The following is a 22,967-nucleotide window of genomic DNA, read 5'->3' as shown; positions in this document are numbered from 1 at the left end:
AGTCGTCAAACAACTACTCTTCCCGAATCAACTATTCTGGTCTCAACACTCTCTTCGCTTCCCTCCCTAGACCAACCCTTCTCCTTCACTTTGTGACCGAAGCAAGTCTGGAACGACCATTTCTTGGTTTAGGCCGGATTTGTACAGATTGATCTCTCGAATCAAAGTACTCCATTGTAGTACATTGTTTAGGGTTTAGACTCGTTTCTCACCCACACACTCAAAATTACCAAAATCAGCAGAAACTGTTTTCACCCTCAAACACCTGGTTTTAGAAGAAGAAAACCAAAGGTTAAAGGAGAACCGACTCTAGTATGCAAACTAGTATCACATGTGAGGTGTAGGGATTAGTTTTGCACAGATAATAGAGTTCCCCTTATATAGTCTTTCAAATCAGGGTTTGCAATTAAGTTACCTTGGTAACAAAGAAATCAATATCCGCCGTTAGATGAAAACCTGATTTAGATTCAAGCTAAAATTTCTCAACCGTTAGATCGAAAACTTAGCTTGTTACACACACTTGACAATGCACGCTTCTAGGTTTGTTAACCGTACCCAAACGTATGCACTTGTTAGTTCAACAATAGTTAACCAAATGGTTAGCCATATGAGCATTTCATATCAACCACGGTCTTCTTCACCATAACTAGTTCAAATGATTTCAAATGAACTAGTTAGAGAGTTTTTCAATTGCAAGGAAATCTCATGTACTACACAAGACACAATTGAAGCAAAGATGATTTTATTCACTTGAATCGGTTCATGAAATTTTATAGCCACGGTTTGCAAACTGCATTCCTTAGTCTTTTTAAGTTTAAGTTCAGAAATCATCTTCAGATATATAACCTTCTCAAGTTCGCAAACTAGGTTCGCGGACTTAAGTTACCAGGCAGAGTTTACAAACTCCAGCAGAAATTCTCGGGTATGAGAACTTCGCCGGTTGGCGGACTGGGTTCGCGGACTGAGTTCGGGGACTTAGTTTCACGCAAATAGTTTGTCAATTCCAGCAGAAATTCTCGGGTTTGAGAACTTCGGCAGTTCGCGGACTGAGTTCGCGGACTTGGCTCACGCCGTTCTTCCGGTTCTCTTGATCAACAAAGTTCGCAAACTTTGGTTCAAGGAATAGGACTTATACATAAATGTGTTTCCACAACAATGCTTATGTCCACCATTGGTTATGTAATCTAAACTCTCATTTCAATCATTGAAACATTCTTAGAGGACGTTATACAATTGTTACACCATTTCTCGTCAAAGCAATTTTCAAGATGATTGAAACATATCATGACTTTCGTCACATGGTAAAGATAAACTTGGTTAAAGCGAAAAGCTTACCAACTCATATTTCGAGATATAGATAGGTGAATACTCGGTTCGAAATACCAAATGTGTATAATCAAAGTCTATATATATATATAGCATACGACTTCTTGTCTCAAAGAGTAGGAGATAAAGTAGACTTCTGAGTGATAGATAAGTTCAAGTCTTCACGTACCTTTTTGTCGAGAAGTTCCACCGGTTCCTTGAGTAGTTCTTCTACTTGTATGATGAATCACCATGAATTCCTTGAGCTCAACTACACTTTCTATCCTAGTCCGAGACTTAGACATAATAGACTAGAAATCAAGACTTATAGTTTTGATCACTAACATTGACAAACATGCTTGAGATAACAACGCATGCGAGTTCGACCGAGCAATGCTCTAACAATTGGTTCTACCTTGACTCATAACATAAGTTAGGATCGATTCTACCTTGATTTTCTATATATGCTAGGATCGGTTCAACCTTAAGATCTTCAATGAAAACCGGACCTTCAATCCTATTGATTTCTTTTCAACTATGAAACAAGTTCGTACGTCTACTTCCTTAAATGCATGTAATTAAATTTTTCTAGGAATGAAATCAAGCATATGTTCACTACACAATCTAGTAACAAGTTACAAAGATTATGTCGATGTCGTAATTACGAAGTTCAAAAGATAAGCATTATACTTCGTAATTCAATATACAAATAAAAATAATTCATAACTATTGATATATTGTTCCTTGACACTTTGATCATAATAAGAAGGTCAAGCTCTCTAATACTATATATATATATATATAACTTCGCATGTTATGTTTTCAATTACAAAAGACTTAAAAGCAACAATATAGAAATTGAAACAAGTCATGTCATGTATCAATAACCTCAAGTGGAAGGATGATGTTATCGTTGTTGTCGATACATCTTCGGATTCTTTAGGTCTTCAGAGTAATACTTATATTCTCCATATCTTTAGACTTCCTAGTCTAACCTAACAAAGTTGACTCTAGTAATTTAATCAAGCGACTTATGAGTTTCGATACTAAAATATGACAACCAACCTTGACATACCAACGCTTTGCGTGTTCAACCGAGAAATGCTCTAACACCCTCGAAGCAAAGATTTCCATTACCTTGATTGAAACACATGTGAAGGAAATTAAGCAGTTGTATTGTTGGAGGCAGGATAACACTAATCTTTAAGAAGGACTGTGGAACATCTTCTAAAAAGAACTTGCATTCTGCTAGAAGATTTACAAGGGAAACTTCTAAAGGCAATTTGGGTTCTGCGAAGAGTTTTCAGATACTTAAATACTACTGAAGCAGAAAAACTTTGAGGGTATACTTTGTCTCTGCTACATCTAATCTGAAGTCTGATAGTAGGCAAAAGGAGTAATAGCTTAAACCAATTTGTCTTCAGTCTGGACTAGGTCCCGGAGTTTTTCTACAAGAATGTAGTTTCCTCTTTAACAAAATCCCGGTGTATTTGCTTAATTTTTATTGCCACATTATTATTTCTTTTATAATTAAAGTAAAAACAGTATGTTAATCAACCTTGTAGAATTTGGTTCTTGAAAGAAGCCATTCTAGGTTATCTGTGGATATTGATTTTTGAGATCGTCTAAGGAGTTTGTCTATATAGATCCATGAACGAAAATATTGGTGGTATACTGGTATCCTCTCTTGTTCAACAACTTTAAAAATGATAATACTATTTCGAAGTAGAGAAACATTCTTTAATAGGATTACGTGATCATTCTCATTAACTTGTTGGATTGATATTTAACGGAGAAAGCTTATCATCCAAATCCAAATATGTTAGACCAAAATCAGCTTTTCCTTTAGTAAAAATAGCTTTTCTCTTAATTTTTTTTTTCCTTTTTTTTTTTAAAGATATCTGATAAAAATAAAAAGTGACTTTTGAGCCAAAAAAATTAAAAGGTTTGTGCCTTTGGAGTTATTTCCCACGATAAAAATATTTTAAAACCTTTTCCAAAGTGCACTAATTGATTGTAAGTAGATCTTAAAAGTTATTTCATTTTACATATCCAAATTAATTTTTTATTTTTAGAAGTTGAAAAATAACTGTTTAATAGCATGTTTGGATACAAAATCAGAAATCGGAAACGAAATGTTTTTGTTTCATAAAAAATTAATCTTTTTGCTTCTGGAAATTATTCTGAAACTAACTTTTGAATTTCTTTTACTTTCAAGAATGGTATCTAAACACTTTATAAGTGAGTTTTCAAACACCGGATCAAAGTTTAAACTTTCCTTGGAGATTTTTTATACCCACCGGTGGAGATGCTCTGCTCTAACCGTTGGCCTAGGATTCTAGAAAGACAACATCCGACAGCAAGGATATTCACGGTATTTGAAGAAAAAACCCATACACCGTTATATTCGAAGTGCGAGACGAATCGCTGAGCGGCAAAAAGAAGTCCCTTCTCTTCAATTCAAAAAATCAATACTTTCATCAATTCTCTCTCTCTCCTAAATGAGATACACCCTAGTCCCTTCACAAACCCTCTTCCCCAATCTACAAAATTCCCCTCTTCTTCACAAAAAAAACCCCCACAATCAGCTGAATATCAGTGATTGATGGAGAAAACTTCAGCAACGAATAAACTCTGATTACTAAAACATCTTGTTTTTATCAGTTGTTTAGTTTTGTTTTTAGGTAGGGGGTTCAGAAATGCCTTTGAGATCTGATCATGGAGAGGGAGGCTAACCTTCCAACAGCCCTAACTTCTTCTTCGCCATCTAAAGATAATAAGAATCTGGCTGATACTCATACTTCTCGCTCTTCCATCACTTCTTCTTCCAATAATTCCCAGGATTATCTACGGGATGTTCAGGCTGCTCTCAAGCGCCACAGACCTCTCTGTAAGTTATTTTTGTCTAGTTAGGGTTTTGTTGAGTTATTTTTCTCTTTTTTTTTTTGGAAATTTTAACCTAATTAAAATTGAATTTGGGGGGTTTTTGAATTTTTTTAGTGTGAATAACTGTGAAATTTTCTAGGGTGGGTATATTCCTGTGTCTAATGTTTTAGGGTTGTAAATTGTTTAGTGAGTGGTGACTAGATATAAATGGTTAGTCAAGTTAAGTGGTTTTTCTACCAGTATCTCATTTGGATGAGACATTTTCAGGTACAATGCAGTCGAGTAGTATTCAACCTAGACGTATTTTTCTTCCACAGAGGCAAAAATCAAGACCCATTGATTCTATTGCTGGATTTACAGAAGAGACCGACAAATCACAAGACTTGGCATCATCAAGACAGTCTAATACTGCAGCTGAGGAGTTAATTCGTCAGCGAAATTCTTATGAATCATCGACTAACCCACCTCCCATTACGGGGACATTTACAAGTTCAGATCCTAATGATAATGTTGCTGATAATAACAATAATGTACCGCAGAACATCTCAATGTTTGAATGTCAGAATAAGAAGGTTCAGTTTTATTTGGATGAAAAGAGTAAGTTATTTGCATTAGAAACTTGCAATAATTAGTTTGTCAAGCAGCTTTGGCTGCATAATGTTTTTCCATCTCTTTCTTTTGTTCCAGGGGCCGATGAGCGTATTATGGCCACTGAAATGGACTACTTATCGTCTCACATGAGTTCTGTTGCATTCACAGAAATGGATTACGATGTGAATAGTCATGTCGAGATGTCAGCAGATCACAATTACAATACGAACGAGCAACATTCGCAGAAGTTAGGAATTCTCGAGAGGTCAACTAGTGGGATTTCTTCGTTGTTAGCCAAGAGGAGCATGCTGGTACAGGATCAGCAACACCAATTTGCGGAGTTTGTTGGGAAGAATCCGATTGTTCAATCTTCAGTTGTCGAGTCATCATGTGCGACTACGACATCTGTCCATTCGAGATCTGCACCCATGCTTAGTTCTACAACATACGAAGCTCAATGCCGTGGTAACACTTCTCACATGGAAATCGAAAATGTAGATACAAACCCTCAAGCTAAAAATCTTGGATTTTCAGTGCACCCACCATGTTCTACATCTCAATCTGCTAGTGCAGAGTTAGCTGACCAGCCAACCCAAGCATCTATCTCTGCTGTGGAAACTTCTTTAGTTCATCATAATTCAAAGGGTCAGCCAGGCTGTGCGCTTGTGGGGACTGATGGTTTGAAGGATGGAGTTGATGACCATGCAAAGGGTTCTTCTATTGTCCATGATAGTTCCATTAAAGAGAAAGTGTCTTCTGCTGATATTACCGATGTACAATCACAAGCTCCTCAAACGAAAAGCTCATATTCAGATGCTAGACCGGAGTCATCTAATCCTGATAAGCCTTCTAAATCCTTAAGTGGCAAAGGTTCATCAGCTCCTCGCAAGAAAGGTTATAATCCAGATGTGTTCTTTAAAGTTAATGGGACGCTGTATCAGAAGCTGGGGAAGATTGGTAGTGGAGGAAGCAGTGAGGTTCACAAGGTCATTACATCAGATTGTACCATCTATGCTCTAAAGAAGATTAAGCTAAAAGGTCGTGATTACTCTACTGCTTTTGGGTTTTGTCAGGAAATCGAATATCTAAACAAGCTGAAAGGGAGGAAGAACATTATACAACTGATTGATTATGAGGTAATAACCATTTGTTACCAATTTTCTTATAACATCTTTATGTTATATAGTTATGTGTGAGTGGTTCTTTCCATCGTGTTTGGTGCATTAGAAAATTTGGGAAAAATAGAAAAAAATTACTCATACCAAGTTTTATTGCTTTTCCACCGTCAATGTTTTATAACTTCTATATATATCTTTTATTTAATGGGCAATTGGAGCACACAATATCTACCAATCGTAAGTTAGGGCAAGGTAGCTTAATATGCTCAGATTGTGATACAGATTTGTTTAGTCAAATTAGAAAATTAGGCAATCTGAGGGTTTCTTTCTTTTCTGTGTTCTTATTTAACAGCAGTGGGAATCTATAGATTCTCATGTAAAGTAATACCTAGCAAAGACAAGGAATAAGTTTCTGGATACTGAAATAGTTTTATGATAAAGAGGATCAACTAGTGAAACTTTTGGAACACTATAGAATTGTGTTGTATTCTGATACTCGGAAAATTTCTGGATGGGACTAACTTTTTCGTTGAATATAGATATATGATTTACTAACTTCATGGTTCAGACTTTTGAATATTTCTTGGATGAAATTGTAAGTACCATTTATTTCTAAATTATTTAGTTGCTTGGTTTTCTAATTCTCTACAGTATACCGTGGTAATAAGGTAGTGCACTTTTTGAACGAAATTATCCACCCAAGTAACTATTAATGATTACCTTAAAAAACTGTTAGTATTAAATAACAAAACAATCTACTCCACAGTAGATTTGTCTTGCTTTAGAAATCCTAGGTGTCTGCACTACAGTAAAACTTTGATAAACTAATTCGCGTTAAATCAATACTTAGCTAAAACATTATTATTTTACAGTCTGGAATAGGTTTTCTTAGTTGAATTAGTACTTCAATAAATTAATAACTTGTTATTTTGCAGTCCCAACCTAATTAACTGGTGAGGTTTTACTGTAAACTGTTTGACGGATCTGTAGCAAATTAGCAATAGCTTGTCTAATGTTTGTAGGAAGGATCATTTGCCTGTGGTTACATGATACATCATGCTCATTACTGTCTGTGTAAGTATTTGTGAAATGAAATTTCTGTACAGATGACTGAGTACATCATTAGATGGTTAATCAAAATTGTGACTTTCATACAAGTAACAGACAAGTCCAACTCAAGGATAACAGGTTAATTTTTTATTCTGTTCTCTCCATGCTTTCATAATTTCATTTGCATTTCTCTTGATATCGACCTTCTTTCTTAGGTGACAGATAAGATTTTGCTCAAGGAAGTATTGAATGGCGCCATGAGTATCAAGGATGGGAAAATCAAGGATGATGGATATGTATACATGGTACTAGAATATGGAGAGATTGATTTGGCTCATATGCTGTCCCACGAGTGGAAAGAAATGGAGCGCTCCAACTTGAGTATGGACGAAAATTGGTTGCGGTTCTATTGGAAGGTCATTTACCACCTATCTTTCTCATTTTTGTTTAGCTGGTGGTGCATGTGATTTGAATAGCTCATACTTTTTCTCTTCATTCCTTATTGTTCTACCTCTTAATTTTCTTTTCCGAAACAGAAATTATGACATTTCTCTTAAGATTGTTTCACATGTGGCCATTAAGACTCAGCTCTGTGAAGATTTCTGGGATGTTAAAACTGGCTTCTACAGTTGGAACAAACCAGTTTTGAGTAGTTTTCATTCTTACCAGAATTTCCCACAAACACCAATGAGAAAATGCTAATTATGAACTGACTTATACTTTTTACTTGTAAGAACACCCTCTTTTTACATTAGAACATCAATAGTTGAGACAATTCGTTCATATTCTGCATCATGTGAAAATCTTCAGTTAAATGATTAAGGATTTAAATTGGCTTGTTCACATTAACCCTGTGTTACGCCTGATCACTGCTGATACCACAAAATAATGTTTTCCATCATTGATCTTATGATTTAATATATCTGTAGCTCCCAAGCTTTGAGCATAACTAGCATTCAATCTTGTGAGATCCGTAAAATTGGAAGTTTCTCACTTAATAATAATAGTATACACTGTGAGGTAGATAGTTCATGTTTTAATAAGCTTGACTTTCAATGTCATCATTCTAATGGTGACCGGTTGTTTCCAGCCCAATAAGGCAGTTGGCTATAATCTGCTAATTAGATATTGCTCCTAGAAAGATATTTCAAATGTTTCCTTTGTGAAACAGCAAGTTAAGGAATTGCTGTGGAAGGGTCCATAAATATAGAATACAAATGTAATTAACTATGTTATGATGTTTCCTATCACCTGGTCTTCTAGTTCCGAAGTACTAATTCTTGTTTCAGATTGCTCAATACTAGATTTTTGTTGGCAGTTTAAGCTGCTGATACTTTTGTTCATGATTTGATTATATTAATAATTAAACTCATGTATCCATGAATTTTTTGTAAGTAATTATGTTCTTAATTGACGTGTTAGTACTTTTGGCAGCAAATACTTCAAGCTGTAAACACAATACATGAGGAGCGTATTGTGCACTCTGATTTGAAGCCAGCTAATTTCCTCCTTGTCAGAGGCTCCTTGAAGCTGATTGATTTTGGGATTGCGAAAGCTATAAATAATGATACGACTAACATTCAGCGGGACTCACAGGTTTACTCATCTTTATATTTGTAATATTCATCTTCACCTTTTTTTTTCTCCCCACAGTATACGAATATGGAAAGAGTAGAAAATTAGCCCTGCTTATGGGTGTTTATAGTTGCAAGATTGCACCCACCTTTTCCATATAACAATATTCTCAGAGTTAAAATGAATGTCTTAACTTTCGGGTGTCCACGTAGTGCTACTTCTCACGTGTTATATGTAACTGCAGGCTGGTACAGTGAGCTACATGTCTCCAGAAGCTTTCATGTGCAATGAAACTGATTCTGATGGAAATGCTATAAAGTGTGGTCGACCATCAGATATCTGGTCCCTTGGCTGCATCCTGTATCAAATGGTCTATGGGAGAACACCATTTGCCGAATACAAGACTTTCTTTACAAAATTCAAGGCGATCACAGATAGGAATCATGAAATCCCCTATGGACCAGTTTCAAATCCATTGTTAATTGATCTAATGAAGAAATGCCTTGCATGGGATCGCAATGAAAGGTGGCGGATACCTCAGTTGCTCCAACATCCCTTCCTAGTCCCTCCAATACCGACTTCTCACTTATCTTGCCCCCAGCTAGACCCAAGACATAAACTGCAGGAAGCATCTAGGTTATGTTCTCAGATCCTAAATGGTTGGACAGACACCAGTAAACCATTGTCATCACTGTTGAATATCTCTTCGGCATCACAAGAGAAGCACTCTGAGTTGATATTGCAATTTTTAAGACTTGGTCAGCAAATCGAACACTTAAATATCGGGAAAGATGTAGAATAGAAGATCCACCACTTCTGTAAACTCAACTATTTTAGCTTGTAGTGCCCATTTATATCCCATCCCTCGTTTGTGCAGTTCTATGATCTCATTATGTGCAACTGTTGTTTTATTTCGTCCACAGATGAGAAATTAGTGTAGATTGTGTTGTTGTGATACATTTTACTGCAAGATACAAACTGTTATGTGTGTAGCTTTACATATGATTTTTGATATTACTTATCCGTGCCCTTGAATATTTTTTTGGGGTTAGGTTCCTAATTTGAGGAAGCTCGAGTCCACAACACAATGGGGATGGGCCTCTAAGCAGTCGGATTTTGATAGCACTAGTCTTGAAATATAAAGGAGCATCTTTGTTGGATTTGTATATGATGCATATGACAGTAATTGCTTCAAAATTTGAAGATAATACTAGGTCTTGCTCATCTCTCATGCTTATACACATTTGACAATGTCTCAAAATTAGAGCATAACTGTAACTTCAATCAAGTACAAGGCATGAACACCATTCACTACGTCAACAAACTGATTACATCCTTGCCTAAATTGGTCGCTTGGCCTATGTAGGCGTGAGGTGCAAGTTCCAAAAGATTAGCTTTTGCGTCTGTGGGCATCTCCAAACCTAAAACGAATTTTCTGATACTAGCTTTAGAGATTCCTTTGCCTCTGGTTAGTTCCTTCAGCTTCTCATAGGGCTCAGGAACACCATATCTTCGCGTCACCTGATAAGGAGAAAGACAAATTACTTGGAGATTCTTTGAAGTATAGATATACAGTTGGTGTACGGGCATCTAAAACAAAAGACTACCTGAAGAAAATCAAGATCCTGATTACCTGCCAGCGTAAAATAGGCTAATTTGTGCTCAGGTGAGATAGTCCATCATTGGGCAGTCCATGGTTACTCTTAGTGTTCTCGAAATCTATTGGATTCACCTTATGAGGCATAGTAGAAGATCCAACCTCACCAGAGTGACAAAGGGGTTAAAACTTAATCCTAGAGCTGTTACAAACTCCTCAGCAACTCGAGGCCAGATTAGGTCGGAGTATGCGACAAGATGAGCGTTGTAATTTCCAGTAGCACCTAGAATTGTGTCATCCTTCCGCAATCAAAGTGGTCATGGATGGGCGAAGTCGGAATCTTTAGGGACAGCGATACCTTTGTCTTTCGATTATAATAGGAAATACGACCACGTGAGCGTATGAAGATGAGATCTTTCCTTCTAAGAGCTTCAATGGAAAAACCTGGAGATACAACATAAGCATAAGGTACTGGGATCTTCTCTTTCGACCATTTGACCTCGCCACATGGTGAATGATAACATATCCATAACGAAGAAGTTTCCTCATCTGATGTACTCTTTAATATAGCTAATTTCCCATCGACTTCCATCAGCATTGACCATATGTGTTTTGAAGAATCCATGAACTCTTGAATGAGAAATTTAGAAATGGGAATATGAATGAACTCTTCCCTTCCAATATCGAATTCAAGAATAGATTCATGTAATCTCTGATAGCGACACTGCCAATATATCCTACCATCCATATAGAGAGGACCATCTAGAAATACAAACTTATCTCCCACAACGAAAGAATGTGGGGTAGACTCCAATTCTCTCCATTCATGTTCACCAATATCCCATGTACGATCACGAACAGTCAAAACCTCCACAACCAGAAAATCATCTTTAGGTTCAGGAGGAGCAGATCTTTTCTTCACATTTCTTGATATGCATATGACTTTATGACGACTTCCCACAAATTGGTGATCAAATCCTAAAGCGATGGACTCAACTTGGCGCCTAGCTTTTCCTTTCCGAGTGGTGCTAGTTTGAATCCAAGGTGATGTATCACCAGTGGTAGGATTATACAAGAGAAATGCATCCTTGGTGGTAATACATACCACACCCACGACTACTTGTCTTGGTAATCCATACGGACCTGGACGTTGTAATGCTAATCTCCTAACATCAATTAACCCTGTGTGAGGTGAAGCAGTTGCAAATTTAAAAATTTCTTCTCCTCCTGACCCAATGTGGTGCTGGATAGATAATAGTGATCAAATATGACATGTTTCCAATCCTGGTGTACCAAGTAATGAATCTCTCAGGTGTGTCCATCCCTCTTGTAGAAGTTTCCGCTCCTCCTCTTTAATCCTTTTACTCCACAGCTTATATATGGGTTTCATATAATTAACCACTTTATCGTTTGAGTCAATAAACATCTCATCTTCTTCATCACGTAGCTTTTCGGAGCAGGTGGAGCAATTTCAAACCAGTTTCCTCAATCTCTTCAACAATTTTTGTTTTCCACACATCATCACAAACCATTGCTTTTCTTGTTTTGGATTCATCTACTGCAGACGAAGTTTTAACAGTTGCTTTAACCATTTCAGAGCAAGACCGTGTTCTATCTATTCCAGGGGATACAAAAACACGAATCATCGATAATGCTTGAGGATTCACATAAATCTTTTTCGCGATCGCTCTTGCCGCCATCTCTTTCTATCTTAATCACCACCTAACAGAAGAACCCCAAATCTCTTTCTCTCTCTCAATAGCAGCCACCAGAAGAACTCCAATCCCCCAATCTCTTTATCTCTTAATCTAACAGAAGAACCCTAACCCCCAAATCTCTCTCTCTCTTAATCGCTAAGGAGAAGAAAAAAAACCTAGCTTCCAAATCCCTCTCTCTTTCGATAGCAGCTAAAGCTTCAAACCCAATCTCTCTCTCTTCATCAACATCTCACGCCTACTCCCATGCCAAATCCAAATCCAAATTCAAAGCCTTTTTCTAGTAGCAAGTTTCGGGTCGTCCGCCAGAGAGTAATCTCATAAATGTAGACATCTATAAAAACTCTATATATTATATATTAATAGTTTTGGGACTTCACAAAATTATTAATACATGCAGTTTATTAATATAGGGAGGTATACCAAATAATACATCTTCATTAATCATTCCAAATGAACAAGAAGCCTTATATGCTTCAACTAAAGAAGAAATCATCGATGGCATTAGACAAGAAGCATTGGGAGATAATCCTGATGATGACGTTACAGAGATACCAAAAGTTTCATGCCAAGAAGCTCTAAATATGCTCGACCAGTTGAAAATGTTTTGGCTTCAACAAGAATGTACCAATAATAATGAGGTCTTGCGCATCCGCAAATCAAAAGATGTGATAAGAATCCAAAAAGTTACATCATTTTCTCAAACAAGTATAAATTTTGATGCAATAAGAACTATAAATTTTCAATAATGACGATTATATTAATATATAGAGGTAAACTCCTTATGGCGGGATTGGAAAAATCTATTAATAATAAAATATGGAGGTTATTACTATTTGTAACTGGCCCAAGTTGGGACTGTGATTTTTTATTAATATATAGAGTTTATTAATATATAAAGTATCAATATATGGAGTTTTTGCTGTACTAGTTTTTATGTTTATTCCTATGCATCTTGCCGAAAAGGTTCTATGGTAAATTTTGATTAAACATACTCGCTCTGTTTCTATAAAATAGGTTTGTTTGGTTTTCACAAAAATTAAGGAAACTAATCATTGTAACCATTTTTTCATGTTTTTTCCTAATCTATCATTTGATTCCCACTCATTTGATATTAGAGAAAGGGGAAAGAGAAGTGGTCCCCTTTAAGAGCAAGTCTTATGGTGGAATCCAAACTATTCCAAGTGTGGAAAAACCATGGAATGTCAAGTCTGGTGGCTTCCAAGTTGGGGTCTTCCACAAAAAATCCAAGCAAGGTTCCACGGTTTCGTGGAATCCATCTGAACGCCAGTACGAATAGCGTTAAATGCAATTAAAAATGGAGTTAAAAAAACGCAATTCTTAATTGCGTTTTTTTAAATCCGTAGATTTAAAATGAGTTGTTGAAATCTAACGGCTGAAAAAAAGCTCCATTCTTAATTGCGTTTTTTTTTTTAGCTCCATTCTTAATTGCGTTTTTTTAGCTCCATTAAGAATAGCGTTTCTACTATTCCACCATTACACTTGCGCTTCCATCCACAGTTCCAAGTGCTGAGGTGGCGTGGAAGATGGAAGATGGATGAATTCCACCATAAGACTTGCTCTTAGTATTAAGAGAGAAAATGGAGAGAGAAGTGGTCCCTCTATGGACATACTAGTAAAATTATAACATTTGACTTTTCACATATGAAAACAAGCCCATCATTAAGATGGTATATATGCTTAGCCCAAAATTTGAGATCAACGGTTAAGATTAATAAAAAATATACTTGTGTTTGCGTGGTGGGGTATTTATAAAAAGTTTTAGTATTACTAGAACACCGCTACCACGGTGGGAAGGGCTGATCGAAGAAAAAAGAAAACACTGCAGCAATTGGCCTGTAAAAGAAAATTTGTGCCTAAAGTGAAAGTATCACTTTTCCTGAAACAGAGAGAGTACATCGTTTTATTGGTTGCAATAGAAAATTAGTTGATGCATGAACCAAAATATGACTACATAACGTGTTATGCATACTTTGTGGTGGTCTGCATAATGACTATGAAATCAATTTTTGAAAATTGTGCCTAAAATGATAAACATCTCCGAATGTTTCATAAAAATTAGATATTGTTATTTGTACTCATTGTGTAGATCTCTTTAAAATCTATCCACTGAGATAAAATTTGTAAAATTCCGAGCCACGGATTTTTAGATATGTTATATTCTAATCTACTTGCCAATTATACACCTGAAAAAATATGATACATAAGGAATTATAATACAATTTGACTCTTATACATACTTACCCTTTCTTTTTGGTTTATTTACCAAAATGTCTAGTACCTATTTTCCCTTCCTCTTCGGTTTATTTACGAAAATGTCTAACACCTATTTGCTCTTCCTCTTCGGGTTATTTACGAAATGCCTAAAGGAAAAAAAAAGAAAATTTTGATTCAGAGGGACATTTTTGGTTTTTCGGCCCGGATCATTTCCAATCTTTTTGTGTCAATTGATCATATAAAAAAAATTGTAAAAAATTTGATCACATACATTTTACAAAAAATTGACCATATAGAAGGTCCTCCCTCCCTTGCTTCGCTCGATCGGTCGGTCCGATAACACATTCATTGGGACCCTTTAAATATAAAAATATATTAGAAAATTGAAAAAATATGAGAGAATAGAGATTCTATATATAAAATTACTCGTAGATAAAAAGACCACCGCTAGAAGGAAACCCATCAAATATGCCTATATGTTATACTAGGTATCACCCTCACTTATGACCGGGGCTCAACCTTTTTCGATTTTCCCATAAAATTTTAGTCATTATCAAAACTAATTATATTAGAACTATCAAATTAGTCGGGGCTTACAGCCCCGACCGTTGCCTCTTAGGCATGTCCTATTATTTTGATGGAGGTGTCAAATTAGCCGGGGTCGTTGCCTCTTAGGCATGTCCTATTGTTTTGATGAACGTGTCAAATTCTCTGGGGATTACAACCCCGGCCGTTGCCTCTTAGGCATATCCTATTGTTTTGTTGGACATGTCAAATTAACCAGAGCTTACAGCCCCGGACGTGGCCTATTAAGCATGCCCTAATTTGTTGGTTGTGTCAAATTATCCGAGGCTTACAGCCCCGACCGTAGCCACTTAAACATGCCCCAATGTTTCATTGGTCATATAAAATTAGCCGGGACTTATCTTCGCGTATGTGGCCTCTTAAACATTCTCATATCCACTTACCAGCTTGCTTGCTCATCTGGTTACTATCGAGGGGCCAATGCCAAGAATGCATCGTCGCCTAATCTTTAGATGAATTGTTGGTGATATACATATCATTTAAAATAAATGGTGTTAATTGAAATAATTTGTCTAAGAGCAACTGCGGTGGTGCGATCAAGACTAAAGAGCAAAAAAAAGACCAAATTTTTGGTTTAGTCTGTGTTGTAACGCTACGGTAGTGGACTATATATGATCGAGCGAACATATAATGTGAGCCCATATGTGATGCGGGCATATAATGTACGCCTGATAGGTAACCAGGCGAAGATATAATGTGATCCATACACAACAACTCATGGAACGGGGACTATACAACCACCCCACATGAAACGTACATTATACGTTCGCCCGTTAACAAGCGTACACTTTAAGTTCGTTCGACTATATTTGGGTTTGGTCTTGGTCCCAGACCAAATATAGTCCAGGATTTGGTTATAGTCAGGATTTTGCTCTTTAGTCCGTCCCACTACGTTTCGTTGCTAGACCATATTTATGGGTTTGATCGCCCACTGTGGTTTCTCTAAGGATTTACCATCAAATTTGTATACCATTCAAAATGTATTTGAAGAATCTTGGGGTATTATATACCCTCGTGTAACAATTTCGTAGTAGTTTAATGAATTTCATGCTTCGAAAAAAAACATCAAATTTGCAACTTTAGTCAATCCACCATCCTCCATAGCTAATAAAATTCCAATAGAAGATGAAAACCCATCTTTCAATAACAGCGATATCATCCTTTTCCATCGATAATATCAACTCAAATTAAAAACTAACTGCAAAACTTGTTCCATCGATAACCGATCATCAGAAAACCAATTAAAAGCTAAGTTTATGATTCTGTTTTCAAGGCTAGACGGTTGATAAAGGTTCCATAAACTTGATTACCCAGAGTTTTTTATATTAGGCACAGCTGGATAACTTTGATATTTGTTCTATAAAAGAAATCCAGTTGGTATTTGTACGCAAGTAACAGACGGAGTTGTATGAGAATCGTTTTTTTTTTTTGTCCGTTTGGAATTTTAAGTCTGGCCAAATCAGGAAACTCAGCGATCCGACGGCTGACTATATACTTTTATATAAAATATATAACCGAGCAATCCGGACCGCCGGATGACGAAATCGATGGTCGGATTTGTGAGGCTACATACATAACACTTATTTTTATAATATAGATTTGATATATATGCATATATGTTTTGCACTTTGGCATACCCGTAGTACAAACAACACTGTCCAGAAAAACAGTGGGAGAATGATAACATTTGTTTTGTTTATTATATTATCTGTTTAGCGATGTTTATGTTATTTAAGGAACGAAAGATCAGTGGGAGATCAATACAAAAAGTCCCTTTCGATACAGCTTGTAATGAGCACATAACAAGTTTCTTCGGAGACACTACTCTTTTGGGCAAAAATAAAGATCTCTTCAAAGATCAAGGTTTCTTTTGAGATACAAATGAAGATATTTTCGAAGATCAAGTCTCGAGTGATACACATAAATGTCTTGTCGGATATACTTTAATTGAGCCAGTTGTTCTCCTCGGAGATGTATCTCTTAGGAGATGTTAAATGTCTTGACAGAAATACCTCAATTGAGACAGATGAATCTCTTCGGAGATGTTAATTGTCTCGACAACCATACCTCAATTGAGTTAGATGAATCTCTTAGAGATGTCGGAGATGTTAAATGCCTTGTTGGACATATCTCATTTGAGCCATATGTATGCTAGTTATATGTTACGACGAAAACATGTCTGTTCATTGAGACAGTGGTATACTTGTCTCAGCCCAAGCTTATCTCAAGATCATTAAGGAAATCATATTGATTGTAGTAAGAGTATAAAGTTGCAGTGAGAGCATATAAAGATTGATTCAAGATTAAGTTTTTTGGTTTGGAAAAATAAAGGCTGACGTACTTGGCATAAGGTTAAGTCGTTTAAAGCATATGCATAAAGTTTAAAGTTCAGTTTACTTGAGTATAAATGGCACGTCTAACTTTCTGATTACAAAAACTAGTTTGTCACCCGTGCGACGCACGGGTCTGTTTATTGCTTGTGGAATATTGAATGCTATTTTTATACAGAGATTATATATCACAACACCATAGTAATCCCAATAAGTGTGCAAGAAAATAAAATGAACAAAAAGGGCCAAAATTATTGATAACAACAAAATTTTAATATTGGTGATTCATCAACCAACAAAGAATTGATCGAAAATAGCAAACATTCTTTGTCGTCTATGGTTTTGATGGCTCCTTAGTTGTATTCCCGATTATTAAATTTGTTTTGGTTGGTTGAATAAAACCATATCATTCTTATCAAATCGAAGATTCACATCCTTTCGCCTATGGTTTCTTTGTCGTCTTTGTAAGTCTCTTTTTTTTTCCTGGTCGTGAAGTTCTTCAAGGTAGAGATAAGTATACTTTTCCTTTTCATAGTTGTTCTGCAAGTCTTCTGTGTTCTTTCTTTTGTGAATCTGTTGTTTTCTGCCATTTTTTGTTGTTGTTTTTGATTACCGCGTGTAGGTAGTGATACTCATACCTATTTATACTACGAAGATTTTCTAGTTTCATCATGTGAAATTTTTTGGGTTAAAGATCGCTTACATTTGGTTTATATATAGAGAGGATAACATGGTGTAATTTTTTTCTTTCTTTGTAGTCTTCATCTCTTTTTCCTACTATAAGTCCAACGTTTTCTCAGTTTTGTGTATACGATGCAGATATAGATAGAGAAGCAAATCTCAAGAGGAATGTGTTTGTGAAGGCACATGAGGGAAATGCAGGTTCGTCAAAGAAGCAGGCAAGTGTGTCCTTGAAAAAACAGGGAAATGCAGGTTCGTCTGAGATGCGTTATTGTTTGGCAATTGCGATGCGTCTAAGTGTGTAAGAAAAAAATGAATAAAAGAAGGCTAAATATGACATTTACTAAAAGGGAACCATAACATTTACTAAAAGGGAAACTATAACAAACTTGGAATTGTTTGTGATTTCTAAACAAATCTATTTCTAAGAAAAATAAAAGCAAAACTCATTTTCCTAATTAAACATAAAGCAAAACTCTAATTAAGGACCCAAATCATTCTAACCTTCCTCTATTAATGATTCCCATCATAGGCCACTGCTTGGAGAATTATATGGTCTATAGTCCCGAAATTTTCAGGATTGTGTTGATGGACAATGGTTTTGGTGTATCCATCTGGTAAATCATTCTTTCTGATGATAGTGATTTTTGTTTTGATGGTTCCGTAGCTGTATTTGAAAATCCAATGTATGACGGATTGTCAACCTCCAAGTAAAACCCAACAATGTGTAAGCCTTGCATCTGTCAGTGTTCATTGCAATGGAAATTTTCATTGAAAGCTGACATCTAGTTAGTGGTACGGTGTCCCTTGATTTCATCACACTTTTTCCTATCACCACTTCTTCCCCGACTGCAGCTCATGTAAACACTTCCGCAACAATTTCATGTTCTAGTAGCTCTGTTATAATCAACCTTGTGGCCGCAGCAATGTCTTGGTCCCTGGTTAGTCCACTCAAGAGAATAATTGGCAGTCCAATTTTCAATTTTAATTCATGAGGCATTATTAGCAGTAAAAATTCTTTATGATACAACTGCATTGCTTCAGTGTAATTATTAGCAGTACAAGATACATAATCCCTGCTCAGGTATTCACGTCATTCTCCTGGAAACAGGGCCGCGATGCGTTTATTTATTTCATTGATCTTGTCATCTTGAAGAGAGAGAATAGCAGCATGAGCGACGTACTATTTTTTGAATATATTTCTTACCAAATCTCTATATGAGGCTGCGATTACTGCATTGAGAAACTCATTCTCAGTGGACAGAAATGTCCGGGTAGTAATTACTGCCTGAGCTCCTCCGTTAATGGTACTTAAAAGAATTCTCAAAAACTGATTTTCTTCCATACCCGTGGTTCAACAAACAGTAAGCCATAAAAAAAAAATCTAAAAGACATCAAGTATTGGATAAGTATTTAAGCTTGGTATTTTTTGCTTTGAAATGCAGACAAAAACTTATTTCTTAAATTGAAAAGAATGTGCTTGATGATTTCTCAGCAAAAGCTACTTTCGTATGATATATAACACTTCATTTACATAAAAAATACGACCTTGTCATTGAGATTAAACTTGAATTAGATGAACACAAATCATGTAAAAGTATAGGAATACAATTGAAAAAATGTCTTCTAGCTTTTGTTTGACTGTTCAAGATGCCTTCGTTAATTATGATCGGATTTTGTAGTGTTCTATGACTAAGTGAAAATTGAACAAAAACGCTAACAAAACTATGGAAGGATGCAAACTTTTCGAGGGATTTCCTTTTATTTCTATTGAACGGTCATCAACTCTAGATCATGATCCGCTTTATATCCGTCTCTAGAAAACTCATTCAACAAATCAGAAGTTTCCATATATCTGAAAATTGAAATCCTTATCTTTGCCAGTCATCTGTAAAGTGAACAATTAACTTAGGACCCTAACTCAAAGTAAAAATGTTAATTAACAAAAAAACATCAAGTGGGACAGCTTTCCCGGATAACATTCGTCACTTACCTTTTCCAGTATATCACTATAGGGAAAATACAGGAACAAATATACTCCGACATAAATACAAATAGTTAGAGAGAAATTTTTTTATTTGTTCAAGTTTTTGACCAATAATTAACTCATATAGTTAGAAAAAAAAGAAAAGAAAATGGACTACTAATTACTTACTTTCTCCCTCCTCGATGGACTTATGATCTTCATTTAAAAAAGTTGACTTCCTTGTCCTAAATTTTCCAGGATAAGTGAATCAAGATCTTTTCCAAATCCTTGTTAAACTCGTAAGTTATACGTGTTATACAAAAAAAAAAACAAAAAACAACAACAACGACGAAGAATAAAAATTATGATGTTGATATTACCTTCTTTTTTAATCGAAGCTAGAAAATAAAAACGATTCCATCCCGACCAATAATTGCGGTTGCAACATTTTAAAAAATGATTTCATCATGATCACGTACTGCGCTTACAGTGGTGCACCAAAAGATTTTTCTTATGACTTTAAAGTCGCCATCCATCTTATCTACAAAACAAACCTTGTATAAAAATTTATCTCCTTCCTTGAACTCTGCATGAAATCATTATCTATCTTAACAAAGGGGAAAAGGAAAGCCAAAGAACATTTGAAGTGAGGAGATTTACCATTCAAATGACATTACGCATTTACAATACCGATCAACGTTTAGGGATATCTACAAAACAACAACATATCGGGATCAGATAACAAAATCAGGAAAAAGGAAGAAAAAAAACGAAACACCATTAGAAGAGAGAAGCGGCGTTAAACGATGGGATTTGCTTATGCTCGATTCTTTATATAAAGTGATATATTACCCACAATAAAAAGATTTTTTTTAAATAAAAAATAATTAAATGTCTAAAAATATAGTATAGGATTTTTATTTTTACGGCCTGCTGCATTTAGTTGTTGTATTATTTTTGGCAAGTTTAGATTATGAAAATCACGGGTCTACCTTTAACTTTTTACCAAAGGTATTTTACCGTAAATTTCATGCATCCAATATTTTTTTGCCATTTTTACATGCAAAAACATAAAACAATATATTATATTTTTGGATGTCCACTATATTTTGAATTGCTACATTTATTTGTTGAGTTATTTTTCCAAAATAACTTCTACGGTTCCGAGAATAGAAATTTCTTTAATTTTCTTTTAATATTTTTATGGGTCGAAATTATTAAGAATTTATTTTTTTGTTATTTTTATGCAATAATAATATTCAAAAAAAATGGCATGAATCATTTTTTCTCCGCAATCTTATTACTATTTTTTTGTTTGCTTATTTGCTTGATTATTATGTTCTAACACCATCAACATGATTTCCTCTTAATGATTTTGTGTTCTCTATAATTTACAGGATAAACAAAGCCTTTTATAAGCCCCAGAGAAAGAAGATCCCCTTATCTAACAGCGACTATTCACATATCAGGTATTCTTCTTTTTATTGTTGATATAAATTTTATCAATAATCCGATAATTTCATATCATTTGGACGGGTAATTGCAATTTTAAATGAGGGGTTTTAATTATTGGTAGTCTGGAATTGTAAATAGGTGAGTTTTATTATAAGTTATAAGAAGTGTAATTGGACACTGGACTTGGACATTTTTTTATTTATTTTTATGATCGATTTAATTTTATGATGAAATCACAATGAATACTTCATAGTTAATTTTAACAAAAAAAAAAATTCTATTTTTTGGTTGTGTTATATTTTTTTTTATGTTTCTTTGGTAATTTTTTTAGATTATTTAAATTTTATAATTTTAGGTAAATAATTTATAGAATATGATTGGACAAATAATATTTCGTGGGACCAAAAGATTTTCTCGAAATTCTATTGACTGAAATTTAGAATGGTGGGGCCACAATCAACCAGAAGCTCCGATTAACCACATTGCTCGAAAAAACTCTATTTTTATATAGAGAATGGTGTATGCATCTCTTAAATGGTATATAGATGAAAAGACGAGGGTACCCAAATACACCACAATATTTAAATTATCTACCTATAAGTCCTCTTACCTAAAGTGATTGTCTATGGACAAAGTCGTGACAATACTACAAATTGGTATTCACATTTTGTGTGATCGTCTATGGATACGAGATCGAGACAATAAGACAATCAAAGTGTGATTGCTTGATAACAGGTTCGTACTTAACCAAACTCTATAGGATCACTATAATAACAACAATTATAATTGCGGAAAGGAAAAGTAAATGACACAACAAGATTTTGTTAATGAGGAAACCACAAATGCAGAAAAACCCCGGAACCTAGTCCAGAATTGAATACTCTCATAATTAAGCCGCTATAAAAAATCTAAACCAAAACTTCGTATAGTTGAGACCAAGCAACCAAACCTAGTATACTTAGTTTCTTCAGTATCCCTGCGCTTTCGACATTCAATAAGTACATATACTGGAACAATTCCTTTGGATCGTATTCCAAGCAGTAAAGGAACAAAAAATCTGTTTGGTAACAACTCTCTTGATTCTTACAGATGAAGATATCTCAAGTCATATGCAAAGGCTCTTCCGTTTAAGCTAATAAACTCCTTTTCCTGGTTAGTTCAATCTATCCAACAACTACCGAAGTAACAGAGTTTATATTTGCAATCAATCAATAAAAATTTCAACAAGAAACTACAAGCTGAGCCAATATCACGCAACTAATCAATCGAATAAATCAGATTCTGGTTGGATCCAAGCCGATCAAGGTTTGTGCATACCCAGAGATATAGAAACCAAATAATAAATCTTATTTGTCTTCAAATCTTCTTTAATCTTCAATAAGCACCTGCACAATACCACTTGAATCTCCTGTGATCAATCACGCACAAAACAGAGTGGATTATCACAAGTTTAAGTATACAAACAGTTATAAAGATCTCGTCGACACTTCGATCTAGTTTGAGTGAATCTTATATCAGAAGAAAAGATTCTCAAGAATAAACAAACTAGGTGCAATCAAATTTCAACAACCGTTAGTCAATTAATCAATCGAAAACTAAAATAAACTGCAATTATCTAGTTTACCACCAACGGTACTCGTAGAGCTTCTTGATCCCACATAAGTCTTTAAACGAGCGGTCGTAAGAGATTTCTCCTAATTAGGGTACTTTCCTCTCCGGATAGACGAATCCACCGGAAAAAACAAAAAGATGAAGTTTGCATGGCTCTTAGGAAAGTTTGTTAGAAATGCAAACTTGGTATTATAGACTAAAGATGTTTGGACACCAAGGAATTTCCAAAACCGAATACTCTCAAGATATGCAACAAATGCCCAA

General features: G+C 35.3%; 1 protein-coding gene and 1 long non-coding RNA gene across 4 annotated transcripts; one reads left to right on the top strand and one right to left on the bottom strand.

Annotated features, from left to right (window-relative positions):
* Positions 1–3,728: 3,728 nt before the first annotated feature.
* On the top strand, positions 3,729–9,546 carry LOC113283291 (probable serine/threonine-protein kinase mps1). Of its 3 annotated transcripts, none has more exons than XM_026532498.1 (7): positions 3,729–4,195; positions 4,459–4,788; positions 4,951–5,918; positions 7,007–7,088; positions 7,173–7,366; positions 8,385–8,546; positions 8,770–9,546. In XM_026532498.1, the coding sequence occupies exons 1-7, from the start codon at positions 4,024–4,026 to the stop codon at positions 9,325–9,327; spliced, it is 2,466 nt and encodes an 821-aa protein (XP_026388283.1). In that variant the 5' UTR covers positions 3,729–4,023; the 3' UTR covers positions 9,328–9,546. The 3 variants fall into 3 exon arrangements, with proteins under 3 accessions (XP_026388283.1, XP_026388282.1, XP_026388284.1); XM_026532497.1 differs by having other exon boundaries at positions 4,879–5,918; XM_026532499.1 differs by lacking the exon at positions 7,007–7,088 and having other exon boundaries at positions 4,879–5,918; positions 7,166–7,366.
* A 9,686-nt stretch (positions 9,547–19,232) lies between these two features.
* LOC113278006 lies at positions 19,233–20,450 on the bottom strand. Its single transcript, XR_003325261.1, has 4 exons — positions 20,298–20,450; positions 20,018–20,178; positions 19,827–19,882; positions 19,233–19,559 (listed from the first exon to the last, which is right to left on the bottom strand). It is a non-coding gene; the product is annotated as an uncharacterized LOC113278006 (long non-coding RNA).
* Between the last annotated feature and the right edge of the window lie 2,517 nt (positions 20,451–22,967).

The sequence above is a fragment of the Papaver somniferum genome, chromosome 5, assembly GCF_003573695.1.
Source record: "Papaver somniferum cultivar HN1 chromosome 5, ASM357369v1, whole genome shotgun sequence".
NCBI lineage: Eukaryota > Viridiplantae > Streptophyta > Magnoliopsida > Ranunculales > Papaveraceae > Papaver > Papaver somniferum.
Note: the sequence above shows the minus strand (reverse complement) of the source record. Positions and strands in the feature narration are given on the sequence as shown.

Bases quoted from the DNA above. Each gene is read 5' to 3' on its own strand.
- LOC113283291 (XM_026532497.1), top strand. From the start codon at position 4,024: ATGGAGAGGGAGGCTAACCTTCCAACAGCCCTAACTTCTTCTTCGCCA. The intron at 4,196-4,458 runs GTAAGTTATTTT...AGACATTTTCAG, and splicing joins CAAGCGCCACAGACCTCTCT to GTACAATGCAGTCGAGTAGT. The intron at 8,547-8,769 runs GTTTACTCATCT...ATGTAACTGCAG, and splicing joins ACATTCAGCGGGACTCACAG to GCTGGTACAGTGAGCTACAT.